This window comes from Dendrobates tinctorius, unplaced genomic scaffold (genome assembly GCF_039654945.1).
Source record: "Dendrobates tinctorius isolate UK_male_01 unplaced genomic scaffold, ASM3965494v1 ptg000011l, whole genome shotgun sequence".
Lineage (NCBI taxonomy): Eukaryota > Metazoa > Chordata > Amphibia > Anura > Dendrobatidae > Dendrobates > Dendrobates tinctorius.
In genome coordinates, this window is record NW_027361679.1 from 123,895,001 (window position 1) to 123,917,926 (window position 22,926).

Consider the following 22,926-nt stretch of genomic DNA (forward strand, 5'->3'; position numbering starts at 1 on the left):
ACAGAACTGCACCCACCATCTTGTCCTGGAGCTCGGGAGGAAAAGAAAGAGATCACGTCACGTGGGTGCGCGCTGATATCGCGAGAGGTGGCGCACTTCCGCCAGACGATACTTCCGGGGTGTAGTGTTCCTCCATGTGACGTGTATGTGAGCGCTTACGGCAGCCATGTTAACTAAGGGCGTCAGTGCTGCGGCCAGGTCGATGTGTGGACATTAGAGGCGCCTTACTACCTCTTCACCGCAGCATCTACTCATTACTGATAGTTTTTCCTTCCTATCTCCCAAGAGCCATAACTTTTTTCTGTCAGTCATATGAGGGTTTATTTGGAGGAGGTGCTGTGGTTTTCAGTGAGACAAGTCATGTTAATAATCATTCTTATTTCTACAGCGCCAACATATTCCGCAGCAGTTTACATTTAGAGGGGCCATGTACAGACAATAAAGAAATCACAGACGGAGGACGGCCCAACGCCGTGCCCGGGACCCCGGATTGGAAATGCTCTGATGAATGCAGGCATCCCCGGCGGTCAGCGCTATGTTACCCTATAATGTACCGAAAACGAGGAAAAAATCCAAATGGGTATAATGGTAAAAAAATTGATATTTGGGTTTTGCTTCTATAACGTTCAGTATGCAATAAAAATGACCTGGCAACATGATTCTTCAGGTCTGTGCGTTTAAGGAGATAACAAATGTATTCCCATCTCCAAGATCATATCCCAATATGTAGTAGGTCTAATAATATTAGCAAATACCTCCAATTAGAAATGTAGTGTAATTCTTCAGATTCGCTGTGTCGCTTTCCCCCTGTTCAGGGCATTACAGTAGCTTAGGTATCCAAGTTTACAACCACTAACAGCTAGCTAACTGTTACTATATGAGAGGTTATAACCATTGATACTGAAGTTACTGTAATGCCTGCACATGGGGTAAGCGACATAGTGATTCAGGAGAAGTACACTACATTTCTAATTGGAGGTATTTGCTAATATTGTTATTATTACATCTACTACATACTGGGATAGGATCTTGGAGATGGGAGTAATCCAGAATATCGTAAAATAAAAATTTGGTTTGTCTGGTTTGGTTTGTTAATTTCTTAAATAGGAAAAGGGGGTGATTGGCAACCTGTCAACACCTAGCAAATGTGTCACAGGGGGGTCAATGGGAGCCTGTTACTACCTCATCGAAAGCCAGTCCATTCAAACGTCCGTGATTTACAGCGGCATCTAAATGGTTAAAGTGCAGTGATCAGAGCTAGTTAGCTGCTGTTAGAAGCAGATGTCAACTTTAGGGCTCATACTTGCGAGAGACTCGCACGATTCTCGTGCTAGGCTCTCGCATGAATACCCGGCACTACCGCCGGCTCTCGGACTGGAGCGTGCGGCTACATGTATTTCTATGCAGCTGAGCGCTCCAGTCCAAGTGCCGATGGCAGTGCCGGGTATTCATGCGAGAGCCTAGCACGAGAATCGTGCGAGTCTCTCGCAAATGAGTATGAGCCCTTATAACACAGCCGGCATCTGCACTAGAGGTAACACTACATTTTTTGCTCAGCAATTTTGAGGAGTATAATTCAGATTTAAACAGCATAGGTATAAATAATACTAATACCTCGCTATTTGTGCAGTAAACATAATTTTATCCTATAACAGTATTCCAAGCATTGATAGAGAGTTAAAGGGGTTGTCTGATGAAAACAAATTATCACCTACCCACAGTATAGGTGTTGTATGGTGGTCCGACCACTGGGACCCATAGCGATCAGAACTAGGGGCTTTTATCCCTATTAGGCCGGGGTCACACTTGCGAGTGTGATGCGAGAAACTAACGCGAGTCTTTTGCATCATTACCCGGCACTTGGGACCGGAATGTGCGGCTGCATGTATTTCTATGCAGCAGCACACATTGGTCCAGAGTTTCTTGCATCACACTCGCAAGTGTGAGCCCGGCCTTAGAATGGAGCTGCAGTGCACTTGTTCGACCTATGCTCTAGTCTTTTCCTACATTGCTGCCATGGCTGCTTGGTTTTTCCAGCAGCCCCGTAGAAAATTATTGGAGTGGTAATTAAGCAACTGACCTGCTGCTCCATTATTTAACGGCTATAACATTTCTCCATTCTATGGATATGCGCTGGTCCCAGGAATGAGAAACACCACCAGTCAGTGACTTATCACCTATCCTTTGGATAGGTGCGAACTTGTTTACACTGCACATGCCATGCACGTTAGCTAGCCCAACGATTGTACAGCTGACAGTTATGACTTTGACTCCCACATATAAGGGACGCTTGACCGAGCCTTCTTGTGTTCCTTGTGAGAGAGCTGATGACTGGCTTCATTGGTGGCAGGCTTATTTTCAGGGAGAACTAAAGCACCAAGGCTTATAAAAAGCGAATACCCTAAAAAATAACTTTTATTAAACATATTAAAAATCATTTAGACTAAAGGTGCATTACCCAACAGTCACAAACAACACTCTGGCTAAAGGACAAAAGGGCACCAAAGGGGTCAAATAGTCTTATATTACAAAAAGCCTGTCAAAATGAGACAGGAATGGTAAAAGATAAGTTAGAATTATCACTTACCCTAAAGACAACCCTGACTTGCTGTGGAGGTTGGCACTGTCATGCTCACGCTCTGACTGGTGGGCATGAGCCAGGGGGTTGTGGCCCCACTGCTACAAACCAGACTACCCTGGAAGGGGCATAACTAGGACAGCTACCTTGGTCTTCACTGGAGCCTCTGATGGTGAGGTCAGGCTTGTGCAGCAAGTAGCTGCCAGGTGCCACACCAGGGTGGTGTCTGGCTGTGGCTGCTGATCCCACTCGGGGAGACGGAACACTAGGACAGGTGTGGGCAGCAGGCACGACTGGCAGATGAGCACGGCTGAGACACAGGCAGGTGGGCACGGCTGAGAGGCAGGCGGGCACGGCTGAGACACTGGCAGGCGGGCACGGCTGAGACCCAGGGGCATGGACTAACTTGAAAGGCACACGGGCAGGGAGGAGTGGTGTATGGAATAGGTAGGGACCTGTTCACACAGGAGGTGTAGGAACTGGTACAGGTAGGATGGAAATCTGGACAGGTATGAGGGAACAGGTTTGGACCTGTTCACACTGGAGAAGAACCGCAAGACTGTGGAGAGGAGCTGCAGTTTGCAGCAAGAGGTTCCGCAGAAGCGGGGGACAGGCAGAGTCGCAAGAGTGCGGAGCACAGGCAGATGGAGAGGACACGAGGAAAGAGCAGGAAATTGAGCCACAGACAAGGAGACAGACAGAGGTAGGACTGAGTTCAGACAAGGCAACGGTACGAGACAAGGTACCGGAACAAAGACACAAGAGACCAGGATATTCTGCCTCCTGGAGGGCAGACAGACAGGTACAAGGCAAAGCTAGGAATCAAGCCTCCAGAGAAGGCGAAACACAGGACAGGACCTGGCAACTCAGTAGCAAGACACTGAGTAAAGGTGTTGCTCAGGCCACTTCCACCGGGTGGAGCTGCCCTAAATACTAGAGGCCTCTTGGTGATTGGCCAGGGACTCATTAGGCAGGTGCACACTGATTTCAGAAGAACCAGAGAGTTCTGGCGCTGCCCCCCTATGCATACAGCCAGGAAGCATGCAGGCAAGAGGCATACAGCATGGAGTCGGCGGAATACAGAACCCACAGCATAGCCTGGAGTAGTGGGTAAGTTGGTGTGTAAGGCAGGTGGGGGACGGGAGGCCATGTAGTGAAGCTGGTAGGGTTCTTACAGGCACCCTAGCTTGAAACTCAAATTGGCGCCCCAATCACCAAAGGCTCGCCCTGGGACGCCTTTATAAACCCCTAGCTTGCACTGAAAAAGAATTATGACAGTTGAAAGGGGAAAATAGACACAGCAAGAGGGGTAGAAAAACTCCCAACCGATATAAATACAGACTGGACTGATTATACAAGTAGGCCACAATGTGGCGCTGTTACCAATGGGGATTGGGGATGAGACCATTAGGCTCCTTTGTCCTATAAAACATACCTTGTTTAGACAAAGACACGGGGTCTGGGCTGTAGTAGATATAAGGCTTACATCACAAGTGCTTAGCAAACAAAACAGCCAGAAAATAATTAAATCATATGTCCAGGGAAATAGTGCGGTGGACCTAAATACTGTACCTTACCCTAAAAAGTCCGTAATGGTTGTCTCCACCTTACTTTTTTTTTTAAACATCATTTTTATTGATTTTGTAATGAAGTTATATATTACAAGTTCTAACCGTTGCATTGAATTGTTACAAAGAACATATTTAAACATGCTTATCCCCTGAGTCTAAATAGAAGCAAAAATAAACTTAACAAACATAAAATTATCAAACCCCCTTACGTCCACATTTTCATAGATTACATTGACTAAAATCGGACACCTTATCTCCAGCTCCACCTTATCCTCCATATAGCTCATAAAACAAGTTTCAGTTTACCCAAATTGCCACTCAAATCCTTTAATAGATACCAATCCGAATCCACAAAGGCGTTCATTAAGTCTTGAATTTCTCTAGTGGTCAGTGACGCTTCTATAAACACTCTCCATTTTTTTTTAAATGTTCCCGTCATTTTATCTTTGTTTCTTTCTGTTTCTCTTTTTTTCAAAAATAAAACCGATGTTAAACCTTCCTTGATCTCTTTTATCCCTGGGAGTGTTTTAGCTAGCCAGTGTTGTAGAATTAGGGTACCGTTACACCTAGCGACTCACCAGCGATCCCGACCAGCGATATGACGCGGTCAGGATCGCTGGTGAATCGCTGGGTGGTCGCTAGTGAGCTGCCACACAGGCAGATCTCACCAGCGACATCGCTGGGGACGGGGATCGCTACTTACCTGTCAGACGCGGCGATCCTGCGTCCTCCCGCCCGGCTCCACGCGTCGCTCGTCTCCACAGCAGGAAGCCCCAGCAGGAAGCTGACGACGAGAAATGATCCAGCAGCTTTTCGCGCAATCAGCGATAACCAGCGGGGGAGTCGGTCGGAGGTAAGTATCACATGTAGCGATATCGCTAGCAATATCGCTGCAACGTCACAAAATCGGTGACTTTACAGCGATATTGCTAGCGATATCGCAGTGTGTAACGGGGGCTTAAGAAGTTTTGTCACCATTGCAATGGTGTGAAACAAGTCATGTAGCCGTCCCCCTCTTGTTTTACCCGTGGTAAAGTGAAACAACCAACACAATGGATCTACTTCTACCTATATCCCACATATCTTCAGATACATATCCTGGACTTTTAACCAGAGTTCTTGTGTCCTGGGACATGACCACAACCCATGTTCTGTGTCTGTTTTGGGCATTATACATTTTGGGCAACTTGTCTGCCTATCAGGATTCTGCAGAGTCGGAGGTATATTGAAGCCACATATTGTTTTATGCATTATTCTGAACTGACTATCCATTGTTCATTAATGACATGCTTTCTTACCAATTCCCAGCCCCGCAGAATTTTATGCTCAAGTTCTTCATCTTGTATATGTTTTTCCCATTTGTGAAATATTTTGCCCTTCCCTGAAGGGCGTAATATGTCCCTCAGCATCCCATATATTGAGGTGATAGATATTTCTCCAATGTCTTTGGCAACCAAGTCCTCCCATATTTCTGAATCGATTTCCTTACTCACATCCTGAAAGGAGGTCTAATACATAATGCTTTAATTGTCTATATAACATCAAATAAAATCTCGGCAGCTCAAATTTGTCCATCACTTCCAATCCCGTCAACCAGCGACCTTCTTGTAGATGTAGTAAGTCCCCTAACGTCTGTATACCTTTCCCCAACCACTCTGTGTATAATTTATTTTCTCTTCCTAATCTAAAGGCAGGAAATGCCCAAGGATTCAGGTGTTTCGACACTCTCCACGACATTTTTAGTTTTTTTTCTTACTGCCTTCCATGTGGCAATGGTATCTTTACATATTACCGAATATTTAATGTTTGGCGGTATGTGTGACAGCGGCGTATGTAGCAGCGCCATCAGGTCCCACAAACCACAAAATTCTGTTTCCAATTTGTAGTCAGTATATCACCCCGTTTTTTTAATCCAGTCTATTACATTCCTCATTAAACACGATAAATTATATCCCCTAATATTTGGCAATCCCACTCCCCCTCCCTCCTTTGTGTGCATCAGAGTTCTTATATCCAATCTCGCTCTTTTACCCCTCCAGATGAATTTAGAAAAGGCCCTGTTTAATCTGAGTACATCTGCGTGACGAATTAACATTGAAATAGTTTGCATCGGGTACAGTAATCTCGCAAAGCTTGTCATCTTGATTAGGTGGTAGCGACCCAGCAGCGAGAGGGGTAGATTTCCCCACCTCTCCAACTCCTCTATTTTGTCTATGATAGGCTTATAATTGAGATCATAAATCTCTTTGGCGTTCTCCCCAAATTTATTCCCAAGTACTTTATATATGTTGTCGCTTTCGGGATACCAATTATATTACTCTCCTGGCCACGTTTTACCTCACTCCTCATGAACAGAATCTCACATTTAGACTTATTTAAACGAAAGCCCGAAAATTTTCCAAACTTTTCAATTTCAAGCAGCAACATAGGGAGATCTTCCTCTGGGTTGTTCATGAACAGAATTATGTCATCTGCAAATAGGGCATTTTTGACTGTCTCATTTCCCACCTTTATCCCTTTGTAAGAACTGCAATCACTTAAATATCTCGACATAGGTTCTATCGCCAAATTAAACAGTAAGGGGGACAGCGGGCGTCCCTGCCTCGTTCCCTTTTTCAGCTCGAAGGCATCTGAGAGAAACCCCGGCGTGTATACCCTCGCTTTGGGATTCTGATATAGTACCGCCAAAAATTGTCTAAACGGACCTACCAGATTTATTTTATCCAACACCTGACCCAGCCATGGCCACCTCACATTATTGAACGCTTTTTCTGCGTCCAGTGTGACCATAGCTGGATCCTCTCCCTTATCCAAATGCTTCCCTCTAATCTGGTCTAGCAATAACATGGCTTTCCTTATATTAGTAACGGCTGATCTTCCCTTCACAAAACCTGTTTGTTGCTTTGATATCAATCTAGGCAGTATCCTAGCCAGCCTGTCAGCCATTATTTTTGAGAGAAGTTTAACATCTTGATTTATTAATGATATAGGTCTATATCCCGAAGGGTCTTCCAAATACTTCCCTCCCTTCGGGAGAAGCTTTATGTAGGCTGCATTCATCCCTTCTGACATAGCTTCCCCTTGCAAAATATGATTATATAAATCTTTAAGCGTGGGAACTATTTTCTCACTCAGCGCCTTATAAAATGAACCATTAAATCCATCGGGCCCTGGAGCCTTATTGGCCCCCAGTCCTTTTATTGCCATACTAATGTCTTCCTCCGTGATGCAACCATTTAAATCCTGTAATTCCTCCTCCGTCAGTTTAGGGATATCAACTCTACCCAGCCATGTCTCCCCCGCTACATCTTGATGATCCTCATCCTTGTATAACCTAGCATAGAATTTGCCCAGCACTCTGTTTATATCTTTGGGATTAGTCAGTCGTTATCCTTTTTTATCTCTAATTGCCATAATAGATGTACCCACATATCTTCCCCTAGCCAAATTAGCCAGTATTCTCCCTGCTTTGTCACCATACCTATTTAATTCTACCTCCCAGTGATTTCTATATAATTGCTCTCTCTTTTCTGCCCATTCTTCAAAATTTTGTTGTCCCGCATCCAATTATCTTTATCCTCATCCAGTAGTGAGTTCTTATATTTTGTATAGGTGCTCCTAACTTCACTGCTTGCTGCTAAGTATTGCTCTTTTATTTGTTTTTTTATTCTCTGCGTGTAAGTCATGATGTTTCCCTTTATCACCACCTTCGCTGTTTCCCAATATAATCTAGGGTTAGGTTTGTGCTCCTCATTATACATTGCAAATTCTGTCCACAATTCCCCCATCCGTTTCACAAAATCCTGCTCTTTTGTCATGTTTCCTGGAAATCGCCATAGATAGTCCGTCCCTTTCTGATGTGCGTCAGATAAGACTAGAGATATAGGACTATCACCATGTCCTCAATATTGACATCGGACATTTTGTGTAGTATCTTGTCTGACACAAAGAACATGTCTATTCTCGACCATGTCTTGTGTGCATGAGAGTAGTGTGAAAATTCCCGATCCATAGGGTGTGACGCTCACCACGCATCTTTCAGCTGCCAATTCCATATCATAGCTTCCAAATAACCTTTTTTCCCCCTATATCTCTTCCCTTCTCCTGGATTTAATCTTATTAAACTCCCTTTTCTGTCCTCTTCCTCCTTAAGCACCTCATTACAATCTCCTTCTATGATTATGTTGTTACCACTACCAGCCAGTATTTTGTTCTGTAAGGACATTATAAATTTCTTTTGGTTTATGTTCGGGGCATATATATTGTACAAGGTAATACTTTCATTATTTATCTCTAATTTCAAACGGATTAACCTACCCTCCTGTTCCATTTCTACGGATGAAACTTTATGTGCCAATGTTTTATGTATAAGTATTAGGACTCCTGCTTTTCTATCTACCGAGCTAGAACCATAAACTTCTCCCACCCATAATTTCTTCATTCTAAAAAAGTCTTCTTTACCCAAGTGTGTCTCTTGGAGCAAGGCTATATCTGCTTTCAATCTTTTCAGGTGACAAAGTATCATCATCCTTTTATGTGGTGAGCGCAACCCTTTTACATTCCATGTTATTAATATAACCATTTTTAATTGCAAAATGGTTTCTTCTGCGAGGACGTGTGATGCTTCACCCTCTCAGGTATGAACTACCTGCCAATGTCATCTCAGTCAGTAATAAATTAATTAGTACAATAGCAGTGGGCTCATGAACTTTAACTTCCCTACCTCCCTTTCCCCCCCCTTCTAATCTCACCCTCTCTCCATATATCAACCTCTTTGTTGACTTCTCTTTTTTCCGCCATTATCCAAACCAAAAGAGAAACAATTTCCCGCCCGCCTATTATCCCATATTTATCATGTTATACCTACTTTTTATCCATTCTCTATCTGAGCCCTGACCCTCATGTAACCTTGAAACTCTGAAATCTTATATCAACATCTATTTCCCTTAGTTTATCATATCAGTTTCCTAACTTCTTAATATTCACAACCACATTATCTTAAAGTTCTTCTCCATCTCTCTTTTTTGATGTCAGAGAGGTATAAAAATACTTTACTCCCACCCCCTTCATCCTCCCAAGCAGTATCTCCCAATGTGAGCCTAGCATTTGTATGATACTTTCCCCCTGGAAGATATCTTAATTTAACACAAAATACTCCCATCAACATTCAATGAAGATCTTGTCTTCTACCTAGTATATACATCACATCTGCTCATCATTATCCCAACTTTATATATGTCTTTTTGTTATGAAAACCTCACAATGTCCATAAACCTGGAAGTCACAAATTCGCCGTCAGCCAGTATGATCAGCTTGCAGACCAATTAAATCAGCACCCCAAATTCTCCATTCAGTCCAACAGAATCTGTGAAAAGAAATAAGATGGGAAAAAGAAAAAAAAAAAAGAAATAGGAGAAGGGGGGATCTCTCCACCAGCTGCCCTGTAGTCTTCCTTGAACATACATAGTTCCATCTGATATTGACCCGGTCGGGTGAATATACCTGTAAATTTGTATGTTTTGTTCATCACCATGTGGTTCACAGATGATATCCCTTATTACTGTGCATCTTCCTATTTTAGGTGATTGGGAGTGTAAGTAGTCTTTCTGTAAGGGTACCGTCACATTTAGCGATGTACCAGCGATCCCGATCACGATATGACCCGGTCAGGATCGCTGGTGCATCGCTAAATGGTCGCTAGTGAGCTGCCAAACAGGCAGATCTAACCAGCTATGCAGCAGTGGTCGGCGGTCGTTACTTACCTGTCAGATGCGGCGATGAAGAAGTCCTCCCGCCCTCGTCACTCGGCACCAGCAGGAAGTGGCTGACGAGAATCGGCCCAGGACGTTCTCGCGCGATCAGCGATAGACAGCGGGGGAGCCGGTCGGAGGTAAGTATCACTCTTAGCGATATCGCTAGCAATATCACTGCTGCGTCACAAAATCGGTGACGCTTAAAGTTATGCTACCTAATTCAAGGTGCTATAGGAACAGATTTACTATCACTCAAGCAACACATTTGCTAGTGACACTTTTCTTCTCCATTTATCTTTCGCATTTTTATTTAACTCTCGCATCTTTATTCAAACTCTGTAACACAGTCACTGTATTTCTTTCTTAATTAGACCCTATAAAATCTGTCATTAATACTTTCACTACACACTATCATTGTCTAGCTTCTTAGTCAAAAAATATTAAGCATTATCAATAAGTGCAAAGAATAGACACTGGTCCAGCCATTATTTCTTGAAATGTCCTTATGTCCCTTGTTCAAGGGAAGGTTCCTATGTAAAACCAAGAGAGGGTACCTAAAGAGGTGCAAACTATTTACATTTACAGTTCCGGATCGCTCAGCGTCCATGATCTTCACAGTTCAAGTGCAAAGGCTGCCAATGGAACTAGGCAACAACTGGATCAACAGATAACATAATCAAAAATAGAAAGATATTAGACAAAACGGAAAAACAGGCACAATGGTGCAAATACCCTCCTGGGCAACAAAGTTAGTTTACTGTAAGTTACTAGTGGTGATCCCTTCCTGGGGTTCTGGAAGCTGATTGCTTGGGCAGCTTCCAGGGGAGATGCTCTGGGTGTTCTGATGGGTTGAGGAATTGCTGATTCTCATCTGGCATGGCTGCTGCCTGATATACAGCAGGGGTGGCAATATCAACGGTGGCTAATGATGCCTCTGCCACCGGGGGGTGCAGTAGAAGTAGCAGCTGGTACTAATGGATATGGTTCCTCCCGTGCGGGTGGTACTGCTGCTCTGGGGCAGGACCGGACATCTTGGGACGCCACGGCCTGTTGGCGTTGGTAGGCAGCCACACGGGGGCTTTGTGGCCAAGGGACTTTGATATCCCCAAGCAGCCTGGATTCCTCCCAGCCCCAAAGGTGTCAGATCGTGCGCACCTGCCCCAGCCGGACCCTTCTCAGTAGGGACCTCTTCCACCTCCCCATTTCCGACAGCCTGCTGCCCCTGGATGGCTCGTCCAACATCCCCATTTCAAGGTCCCGCAGGCCAGCCTCCGACAATGTAAATTCAGGGGGTAACCCGTTAGGAGGGCGTGGATCTATACCTGGTGCCTGCCGGCGGCGTTGTCTCGGGTCCGGTACAGGTGCGATGGGGTTCCCGGTGGCAGCGCCGGTGGTCATGGCGGCCCGGGCAAATACCGGAGGCGACGAATGGACAACTGGCAGCTCCCGGTCTGCGGGGGTCTCCGGTGGGCTCTGCGCAGCCGCGTCAGGTCCAGGCGGGAGCTCCTCTTCCTCCGCTTCAGCTTCCTTTGTGGCAGGGAGATGCCCACAGACGCTGCTGGGGTCATTGCAGCCGTCTCAGATGCTACCAGGTCTTCCTGGGGGAGGTCCGGTGCAGCGGTGACAGGTACCGGTGTTGCGGGTACCGCAGGTGCAGGCCCCTCCTGGGCGCACTGCAGGTTCAATGTCCATAGCGCTTCCTGCCTCAGTCGCAGGTGGCACGTCACCTGGGTTATCTCGTCCTCCAGCTGTTGGTGGTTCATCCCGGAGACGGGGTTGGAGCCTTCAGCCATGGCGCCGGGGAGATCCAACTCAACCTCCGCGTGCTCCACAGGCCTCCTCCGTTCTCCTTCCAAGATGGCGTTCTGGCGTTCTTCCTGGAAACGAGAGCAGCTGAGGAAATGACAAGACGGTTAAGCCTGAGGTGAAGGATCTTTCTGGAAGATCCAGTCAGTTGAAGACGGGAAGCTGATCTGTGAGGAGGGAAAGGACAGGAGCAGAGACAAGAGGCTCCGGGGAAGCTAAAAACTGCGTATAGCAGACCCCAGAGCGAAGCGCTAATAGAGAGAAAGGTGAGAAAAAAGAAATGAGAGGGCACTCCAGAGTATATGAGGGGATCTATGACAACACACAGTGTGAACAAGTACCAATCAAAGAAAAAGCAGTGTGTATAAAAGTCACGATCACCCACAGTAACAGATAATCAGAGCAATAAATGCCAAGTATAATTTTTATTATGCAAAAAACACATTTATTTGAACAAACAGTATTTAAAAACAATTAAAAAAGCCTGAAAAAAGGCCCAGATGAAACCACCGAGAGTCCATGTAAGGACCCTTGTAAACACATTTACACCAAGCTGGCAATAATAAAGAATCAAAACAGTGTATATATATATATATATATTTATATATATATATATACTGTATATGCAGGTAACAAAAAGCCCAGTTAACATTCATGAAAAAATGTCACAATACATGTATAGAGGGCACATAAAAGGTATGTTGACAAACCCAATTAACAACCTGAGACCTGAAATGGACCCATAGCCCAATGAGCAATAATCAGAGTTGCCCTAAATTCATATGTGACATAAATGGCCACCTAAAACACTATCTCAAATAAGATAGACACATGCACCTAAAAAATAGTGTGTTAAATATGCTGGTAGATAGACCTGGGAAGTGTGTGGTGGCAGTAAATGACCCTGTATAGCAGCATTTCCGTGCCGAAGAAATAATAATCAAAGCGGTACAATGACCTGAATGAGAAAAGGGGAAGAAGAGGAAAAAAAAACCCTTATTGGCACAGGAAAAAGAATGAAAACCGGCTAAATCGATCAAGAATGGAGAAATACTACCTCAAAGCTAAGGCATATAACGGATTAAACCTGCAGCCAGCATGTCAGTGTAATGTGGGGACAACCCCACGTGTATCGCCACTAGGGAGCATGGCTTCCTCAGGGGAGAAGTGGACTGATATGTCCAGATAGCGTGCTATAAATATAGGCGAAAATTAAGGTTTAATTGCTTACATCTTTTAGCCTAGCATCCAGTGAGACGGCATCCTGAAGTGGCAGCCGCGCATGTGCGGCTACCTAACAAAACGCCGCTGCTACGAGCGCCTCCATGGATACGGCAGAGAACAGGCATAAGAAACCATGTGAGCCCGTCATAGGGCAGGAGAGAGGAAATGACACATGCGCAGTAGACAAAAACTGGGAAACATATAATTTAGTAAGGCGCATAACAGATAAAAACGCAACGCGGTATATGGAACATAGAAAAAAGGAAAAAGGCGCTCTCAATGAACAGGGAGCAAAGAGGCTTAGTAAGGCACTGTCAATTAGAGAAAAATAGGGAGAATGCATATCAATAAAACTCCAGAGGGGACAAAAGACGGTAGTATATCCGTATCAAAGCAACATTTTTTCTTTTTTTTACATCAAAACTACTGAAAAATATAAAGAAAAAATGGTAACTAATAATAATAAAGATATAAACTAAATGTTAAATTAAAGAAAAAAATAAAAAAATATATATAAAATAAAAAAAGAGTAATGAAAAACAAAAGACAATAAATAAATTAAAAAAAAAAAAAAATTAGAGAAATAGATGACATTTATTTTTTATAGAAGCCAGTGAATAACAACTCCTCATTAAGCCCCTTAGGAAGTAAACTATCAAGTTTAAAAATCAACCTCGATTCCCTTCTTAATAGCTCATCAGTGCAATGTCCACCTCTAATTGTAGTATCAACTTTTTCAACGACCATGACCCGCAAATGTCCAGGGGCACCATTATGTAACGTGAGGAATTGATTGGCCAAAGAGGTAATTGGTTTACCCAATGCTTTATCCTTTCTCGCACATGTTATATTAGAAACGTGGTGCTGTATGCATCAGCGTAATTCTTGGCCCGTTTGTCCTACATAGACCTTCGGGCAGCTGCTATCAAGGATATAAACAACATTTTTTGTGTGACAATTGGCATAACAATGCATTCTGACCTGTTTGACAAAACCTGGGAGGGCAATGTTGTCACTTGCAACAGTATAAGGACACAGCCTCCACAGGGGTATGTACCAGTAAGTTTAAAGCCCCTTCCCAAAGATTGGGTTGGGTGCTTAAAATGACTTGAACACAAAATGTCCTTAAAATTTCTGGCACGTTTGGCAATGAGCCTAGGCCGTTCGCCAACGAAAGGTAATACCTTAGGCTCACTTAACAAGATATTCCAGTTTCTGGACAATATATTGTACAATTCTGTCCAATGGTTATTATAGGGTGTAATAATGTTCATAGTGGAGAATTCTCTCTTAGGTTTCGACTGTAATAGTTCACTATGCTCCTTCTTCTCAGTAGCCTGAAATGCATGCGAGATGATGTGCTTAGGATAGCCCCTCTCTCTAAAACGTGATGTGAGAGATCTTGCCTCCACACGAAAAGACTCTGGTTCGCTGCAGTTACATTTAACACGATGGAATTGTCACCGTGGTATCCCATTACGAGCATGTGTTGGGTGAAAACTCCCATAATGAAGTAAGCTGTTAGAGGCAGTTGTTTTTCAAAAAAGCGATGTGCAGATTTTGCCTCGCTTCTTGGTGATCCGTAGGTCCAAAAAATCAACAGTCTCCACTGAAATACTAGAAGTGAGAGAAATATTCCATGCGTTATGATTTAGATTTTCAATAAATTTGTCACAATCTACACGAGACCCAGACCAAAAGAAAAGCACATCGTAAATATACCGATACCATCGCACAACATGTGTTTGGAATGTGGTCAGAAGACGCACATGTGTCTCTTCCCACCAACCTAAAAATAGGTTGGCGTACGATGGCGCACATCTGGCACCCATTGCGGTGCCAGAGGTTTGCTTGTAGAAGGTGCGATCAAAGACAAAGTAATGGTTCTCCAACACGAATTTCAAGAGATCAAGGACAAAAGAGTCATGTTGGCAATCACCTTTAGTTTTTGAATCCAGAAAAAATGACACAGCCTGTAGGCCCAGTGAATGCTCAATACTGGTGTAGAGAGATTCTACGTCCATGGTTACCATTAGGGTTTCTTCATTAATTGTAAAACCATCCAATTGATTGACCAAATGAGACGAGTCCCTGATGTAAGAGCCTAAGGAGAAAACAAAAGGCTGTAAATAAAAGTCCAAATACATACAGGGGCGTTCAAACAGACTTCCGATGCCTGAGACAATAGGCCGCCCTGGTGGTTCCTCTAGGGACTTATGGACTTTGGGGAGCATGTAGAAAGTAGGCACAGCTGGATGTTTTGTAACCAGAAAGTCACGCTCCTTCTTATTTTTGATACCCAAGTCAAATGCTTGTTTAAACAGCCCATCAATTTTAAACTTGAAAATCTCTGTTGGATCAGTGGGTAAAATCCTATAGGAAGTCACATTGTTTAGTTGCCTGTGTGCCTCTTTAATGTACATGGTCACTGGCCAGAGGACAACGTTTCCCCCCTTGTCTGCCTCCTTAATGACAATAGAGTTGTTGTCTCGCAAATTATTCAGGATTAGCTTGTCCGTTTTGCTCAGATTATCCTCTTTGTGAGCATCTATAGTCAAACCCTGGATATCCCGACAGGTGGTTTTGTAAAACATCTCAACTGCGGGAAAAAGAGAGAGGGAAGGTGTTGCCTGTGACGGTGTCCTCTGGGTGAACGCCCTCCTCTTAGGCTTTTGTCCAAGGGACTATCTTTTTCCCCCATGAAAGTGCTGGATAAATTTAAATTTATTAAAGATGTCTACCTTTTTTACAGACAGGTCACTTTCAAATTGCTGTGCCACCAACCCTCTATTATTGATACCTTGCCACAGGAGGATCAACAAGTTTTTTGAGATCTTCTTGATTTACTCACCGAAAATCACCAAGAGGCAGGTAAGAGGAGGGCGTCCACCCAGAGGACACAGTCACAGGCAACACCTTCCCTCTCTCTTTTTCCCGCAGTTGAGATGTTTTACAAAACCACCTGTCGGGATATTCAGGGTTTGACAATAGATGCTCACAAAGAGGATAATCTGAGCAAAGCGGACAAGCTAATCCTGAAGAATTTGCGAGACAACAACTCTATTGTCATTAAGGAGGCAGACAAGGGGGGAAACGTTGTCCTCTGGCCAGTGAACATGTACACTCACTGGCCACTTTATTAGGTACACCATGCTAGTAACGGGTTGGACCCCCTTTTGCCTTCAGAACTGCCTCAATTCTTCGTGGCAGAGATTCAACAAGGTGCTGGAAGCATTCCTCAGAGATTTTGGACCATATTGACATGATGGCATCACACAGTTGGCGCAGATTTGTCGGCTGCACATCCCTGATGCGAATCTCCCGTTCCACCACATCCCAAAGATGCTCTATTGGATTGAGATCTGGTGATTGAGGAGGCCATTTGAGTACAGTGAACTCATTGTCATGTTCAAGAAACCAATCTGAGATGATTCGAGCTTTATGACATGGCGCATTATCCTGCTGAAAGTAGCCATCAGATGTTGGGTACATTGTGGTCATAAAGGGATGGACATGGTCAGCAACAATACTCAGGTAGGCTGTGGCGTTGCAACGATGCTCAATTGGTACCAAGGGGCCCAAAGAGTGCCAAGAAAAAATTCCCCACACCATGACACCACCACCACCAGCCTGAACCGTTGATACAAGGCAGGATGGATCCATGCTTTCATGTTGTTTACGCCAAATTCTGACCCTACCATCCGAATGTCGCAGCAGAAATCGAGACTCATCAGACCAGGCAACGTTTTTCCAATCTTCTACTGGCCAATTTCGATGAGCTTGTGCAAATTGTAGCCTCAGTTTCCTGTTCTTAGCTGAGAGGAGTGGTACCCAGTGTGGTCTTCTGCTGCTGTAGCCCATCTGCCTCAAAGTTCGACGCACTGTGCGTTCAGAGATGCTCTTCTGCCTACCTTGGTTGTAACGGGGGGCAATTTGAGTCACTGTTGCCTTTCTATCAGCTCGAACCAGTCTGCCCATTCTCCTCTGACCTCTGGCATCAACAAGGCATTTCCGGCCACAGAACTGCCGCTCACTGGATTTTTTTTCTTTTTCGGACCATTCTCTGTAAACCCTAGAGATGGTTGTGCGTGAAAATCCCAGTAGATCAGCAGTTTCTGAAATACTCAGACCAGCCCTTCTGGCACCAACAATCATGCCACGTTCAAAGGCACTCAAATCCCCTTTCTTCCCCATACTGATGCTCGGTTTGAACTGCAGGAGATTGTCTTGACCATGTCTACATGCCTAAATGCACTGAGTTGCCGCCATGTGATTGGCTGATTAGAAATTAAGTCTTAACACACAGTTGGACAGGTGTACCTAATAAAGTGGCCAGTGAGTGTACATTAAAGAGGCACACAGGCAACTAAACAACGACTTGCTATAGGATTTTACCCACTGATCCAACAGAGATTTTCAAGTTTAAAATTGATGGGCTGTTTAAATGAGCATTTGACTTTGGTATCATAATTAAGAAGGAGCGCAACTTTCTGGTTACAAAACATCCAGTTGTGCATACTTTCTACATGCTCCCCAAAGTCCATAAGTCTCTAGAGGAACCACCAATGCGGCCTATTGTCTTAGGCATCGGAAGTCTGTTTGAATGCCCCTGTATTTGGACTTTTATTTACAGCCTTTTGTTTTCTCCTTAGGCTCTTACATCAGGGACTCGTCTCATTTGGTCAATCAATTGGATGGTTTTACAATTAATGAAGAAACCCTAATGGTAACCATGGACGTAGAATCTCTCTACACCAGTATTGAGCATTTACTGGGCCTACAGGCTGTGTCATTTTTTTCTGGATTCAAAAACTACAGGTGATCGCCAACATGACTCTTTTGTTTTTGATCTCTTGAAATTCATGTTGGAGAACCATTACTTTGTCTTTGATCGCACCTTCTACAAGCAAACCTCTGGCACCGCAATGGGTGCCAGATGTGCGCCATCTTACGCCAACCTATTTTGAGGTTGGTGGGAAGAGACACATGTGCGTCTTCTGACCACATTCCAAACACATGTGCAATGGTAACGGTATATTGACGATGTGCTTTTCTTTTGGTCTGGGTCTCGTGTAGATTTTGATAAATGTATTGAAAATCATAACGCATGGAATATTTCTCTCACTTCTAGTATTTCAGTGGAGACTGTTGATTTTTTGGACCTACGGATCACCAAGAAGGGAGGGAAGATCTGCACATCGGTTTTTCGAAAAACAACCGCCTCTAACAGCTTACTTCAATATGGGAGTTTTCACCTGCCACATGTTCGTAATGGGATACCACGGTGACAATTCCATCGTGTTAAACGTAACTGCAGCGAACCAGAGTCTTTTCGTGTGGAGGCAAGATCTCTCACATCATGTTTTAGAGAGAGGGGCTATCCTAAGCACATCATCTCACATGAATTTCAGGCTACTGAGAAGAAGGAGCGTAGTGAACTATTACAGTCGAAACCTAAGAGAGAATTCTCCACTGCGAACATTATTACACCCTATAATAACCATTGGACAGAAGTGTACAATATATTATCCAGAAACTGGAATATCTTGTTAAGTGAGCCTAAGGTATTAACTTTCGATGCGAATGACCTAGGCTCATTGCCAAACGTGCCAGAAATTTTAAGGACATTTTGTGTTCAAGTCATTTTAAGCGCCCAACCCAATCTTTGGGAAGGGGCTTTAAACTTACTGGTACATACCCCTGCGGAGGCTCTACCATGTGTCCTTATACTGTTGCAAGTGACAACATTGCCCTCCCAGGTTTTGTCAAACAGGTCAGAACGCATTGTTATGCCAATTGTCGCACAAAAAATGTTGTTTATATCCTTGTTTGCAGCTGCCCGAAGGTCTATGTAGGACAAACGGGCCAAGAATTACGCCGATGCATACAGCACCACGTTTCTAATATAACATGTGCGAGAAAAGATAAAGCATTGGGTAAACCAATTACCTCTTTGGCCAATCATGTCCTCACGTTACATAATGGTGCCCCTGGACATTTGCGGGTCACGGTCGTTGAAAAAGTTGATACTACAATTAGAGGTGGACATTGCACTGATGAGCTATTTAAGAAGGGAATCGAGGTGGATTTTTAAACTTGATAGTTTAGTTCCTAAGGGGCTTAATGAGGAGTTGTTATTCACTGGCTTCTATAAAAAATAAATGTCATCTATTTCTCTAATTTTTTGTATTTTTTTTAATTTTATTTATTATGTTTTTTTGTTTTTCATTACTTTTCTTTTTTTATTTTATATATATTTTTAATTTTTTATTCTTTTTTTTTTTTAATTTAACAATTAGTTTATATCTTTATTTATTATTATTAGCTACCATTTTTCTTATTTTTTCTTTATATTTTTCAGTATTTTTGATGTAAAAAAAGAAAAAATGTTGCTTTGATACGGATATACTAGTGTCTTTTGTCCCCTCTGGAGTTTCATTGATATGCATTCTCCCTATTATTCTCTAATTGACAGTGCCTTACTAAGCCTCTTTGCTCCCTATTCATTGAGAGCGCCTTTTTTCTATGTTCCATATACCGCATATAACGCGTTGCGTTTTTATCTGTTATGCGCCTTACTAAATGATATGTTTCCCAGTTTTTGTCTATTGCGCTTGTGTCATTTCCTCTCTCCTGCCCTATGACGGGCTCACATGGTTTCTTATGCCTTACTACGTACGCGCAGTCTTTTGCCTGTTCTCTGCCGTCTCCATGGAAGCGCCCATAGCGGCGGCGTCTTGTTGTTACGTAGCCGCGCATGCGCGGCTGCCACTTCCGGATGACGTCTCATCGGACGCTAGGCTAAAAGATGTAAGCAATTAAACCTTAATTTTCACCTATATTTATAGCACGCTATCTGGACATATCAGTCCACTTCTCCCCTGAGGAAGCCACGCTCCCTAGTGGCAATACGCGTGGGGTTGTCCCCACATTACACCGACATGCTGGCTGCAAGTTTAACCCGTTATATGCCTTAGCTTTGAGGTAGTATTACTCCATGCTTGATCGATTTAGCTGGTTTTCATTCTTTTTCCTGTGCCAATAAGGGTTTTTTTTTTCCTCTTCTTCCCCTTTTCTCATTCAGGTCATTGTACCGCTTTGATCATTATTTCTTTGGCACGGAAATGCTGCTATACATTACAGGGTCATTTACTGCACCACACACTTCCCAGGTCTATCTACCAGCATATTTAACACACTATTTTTTAGGTGCATGTGTCTATCTTATTTGAGACAATGTTTTAGGTGGCCATTTATAATGTCACATATGAATTTACATCATGAAACAATCACTGACCTCAGGGAGACCAGTCAAAGAAAACACTGCGGCAGCCGGCAAAGACGCTCAATCAGTGAAATCCCTGGGAAATACGAATATGCAAATAAAGTCCGTGGAGCCTCATTTAAGAGCCTCAAACACGGGACTAGCCAGATCTTCCTCCAGGGAAGGACCCAGCCAAGGGGTGGCTCCTTTCGGAAACCACCATCACCACCATATTAAGTGGCCCTTTAAGTCAATATCCAGCTCTTTACGAGTTTACAGATATGAAAAGGGAAATACCAAGGCCAGGTATCCATCCACAGACAGCTGTTTCGGGGTGTTGCCCCTCATCAGTGTGGAGTAGGATTCTGGCTAGGTGGGAGCAATGCCTAGTAGACCAACATCACGAAACAATCACTGACCTCAGGGAGACCAGTCAAAGAAAACACTGTGGCAGCCGGCAAAGGCGCTCAATCAGTGAAATCCTAGGTGCAATGCTCCCTGGGAAATACGAATATGCAAGATCTCATTCTGCGCATGCGCCGCCTCCGGCGGCCATTTTCCTGGAGACCACAACATTTGGGATTCGTCTTATAGTCCGAAAAATACGTTAGGAGTAAAAAATCATTTTTTCAACCAATAATCATGGCCATGACTAAACAGCATAGGTATCCTTACAAGTGACTCTTAAAAAATTACCCTGGACAAAGGCAAACCATAGTCACAAAATCACGAAGCCAACAGAAAATGATAACTTATCTGTAGCATCATATATGAAAATAAATTTATATAATTTATACAATGTGATTTTCTGGATTATATTTTTGATATTCTATTTTGCAATGTTAAAATTAACCTACCCTTAAAATTATAGACTGTTCATGTCTTTGTCAGTGGGCAAACTTACAAAATCAGCAAGGGTTCAAATACTTATTTCCTCCACTGTATATGGTCTCCATATAGTAATATCAGTGTTTCGTTTTGTATATAGATTTATTTTCAATCACAGCACGGTCATCTGCTGATGTTCCCCTATACTCACAGTTAGGGTGCACCATGTCTGTAGTCAAGATTACCTGGTTAGGGGCTCACTCAGATTTTTCGCCCCCCTAAGCTAAAACCCTAGCTACGCCTCTGCCAGCGCACCTTGCTATGTTCTACATCCCCAATGGATTACCGTGACAGCATATTTTATCTGATAGGGTGAGAGTGTTCCTTTTTGTGTTTTGGTTGATATACGCTTAATGAGGTTATGTGCATGATCATCAGGTCAGATTGTATTGTCATTATAAGGTTTGCTATGATTATCGGCAGTGGATTTATGACACATTGTTATCTGACATATATGTTCAGGTCTGTTGATATAATGTCTGCATGGTGTCATTAATTTCATGCTGCCAGTACTCATAGTCCTATATGTTGGTCAGTACTGATGACATCATATGCTAATGCTAATTGATTAATTGCAGTTTACATGATGCCCTATACTCTGCACTTTCAGTCCAGTTGGACTATATTTGCTCATGGTTTTATCAGCTTCATTTGATTAAAAGTTAAGTTTTATTTTTACCACTAACTGTTACCTCACAAATTTTCCCTAGTGGTTTTCTTTCTTACCCATTGCTTATTAATAAAGTTGAAATATACCAACACAGAAAGGATACCTCTGGCAATACTGTACTGTTATCATCCAGTTTCCATCCTTGCCATACCTTATAGGGAATATACTTGTGCTAAACATACAGTTAGGTCCATATATATTTGGACAGAGACAACATTTTTCTAATTTTGGTTCTAGACATTACCACAATAAATTTTAAACAAAACAATTCAGATGCAGTTGAAGTTCAGACTTTCAGCTTTCATTTGAGGCTATCCACATTAAAATTGGATGAAGGGTTTAGGAGTTTCAGCTCCTTAACATGTGCCACCCTGTTTTTAAAGGGACCAAAAGTAATTGGACAATTGACTCCAAGGCTATTTCATGGACAGGTGTGGGCAATCCCTTCGTTATGTCATTCTCAATTAAGCAGATAAAAGGCCTGGAGTTGATTTGAGGTGTGGTGCTTGCATTTGGAAGGTTTTGCTGTGAAGGAAACATGCGGTCAAAGGAGCTCTCCATGCAGATGAAACAAACCATCCTTAAGCTGCAAAACAGAAAAAACCCATCTGAGAAATTGTTACAACATTAGGAGTGGCAAAATCTACAGTTTGGTACATCCTGAGAAGGAAAGAAAGCACTGGTGAACTCATCAATGCAAAAATACCTAGGCGCCCACGGAAGACAACAGTGGTGGATGATCGCAAAATAATCTCCATGGTGAAGAGTAACCCCTTCACAACAGCCAACCAAGTGAGCAACACTCTCCAGGAGGTAGGCGTATCAATATCCCAATCTACCATAAAGAGAAGACTGCATGAAAGTAAATGCAGAGGGTTCACTGCACGGTGCAAGCCACTCATAAGCATCACGATTTAAAAGTCTAGACTGGACTTTGCTAAAAAACATCTAAAAAAGCCAGCACAGTTCTGGAAGAACATTATTTGGACAGATGAAACCAAGATCAACCTCTACCAGAATGATGGAAAGAGAAAAGTATGGCGAAGGCGTGGTACAGCTCATGATCCAAAGCATACCACATCATCTGTAAAACACGGCGGAGGCAGTGTGATGGCTTGGGCATGCATGGCTGCCAGTGGCACTGGGTCACTAGTGTTTATTGATGATGTGAC

General features: G+C 43.3%; 1 protein-coding gene across 1 annotated transcript in view; it reads right to left on the reverse strand.

Moving 5' to 3' along the window:
* The window catches only part of RPS15 (ribosomal protein S15), an 8,962-nt gene extending 8,806 nt beyond the window's left edge, over positions 1–156 (reverse strand). Inside the window, exon 1 of the mRNA XM_073547200.1 lies at positions 17–156. Within this exon, the coding sequence (XP_073403301.1) occupies positions 17–19 (3 nt within the window). The 5' untranslated portion in view covers positions 20–156. The remainder of the gene's footprint in view (positions 1–16) is intronic.
* Positions 157–22,926: the final 22,770 nt, after the last annotated feature.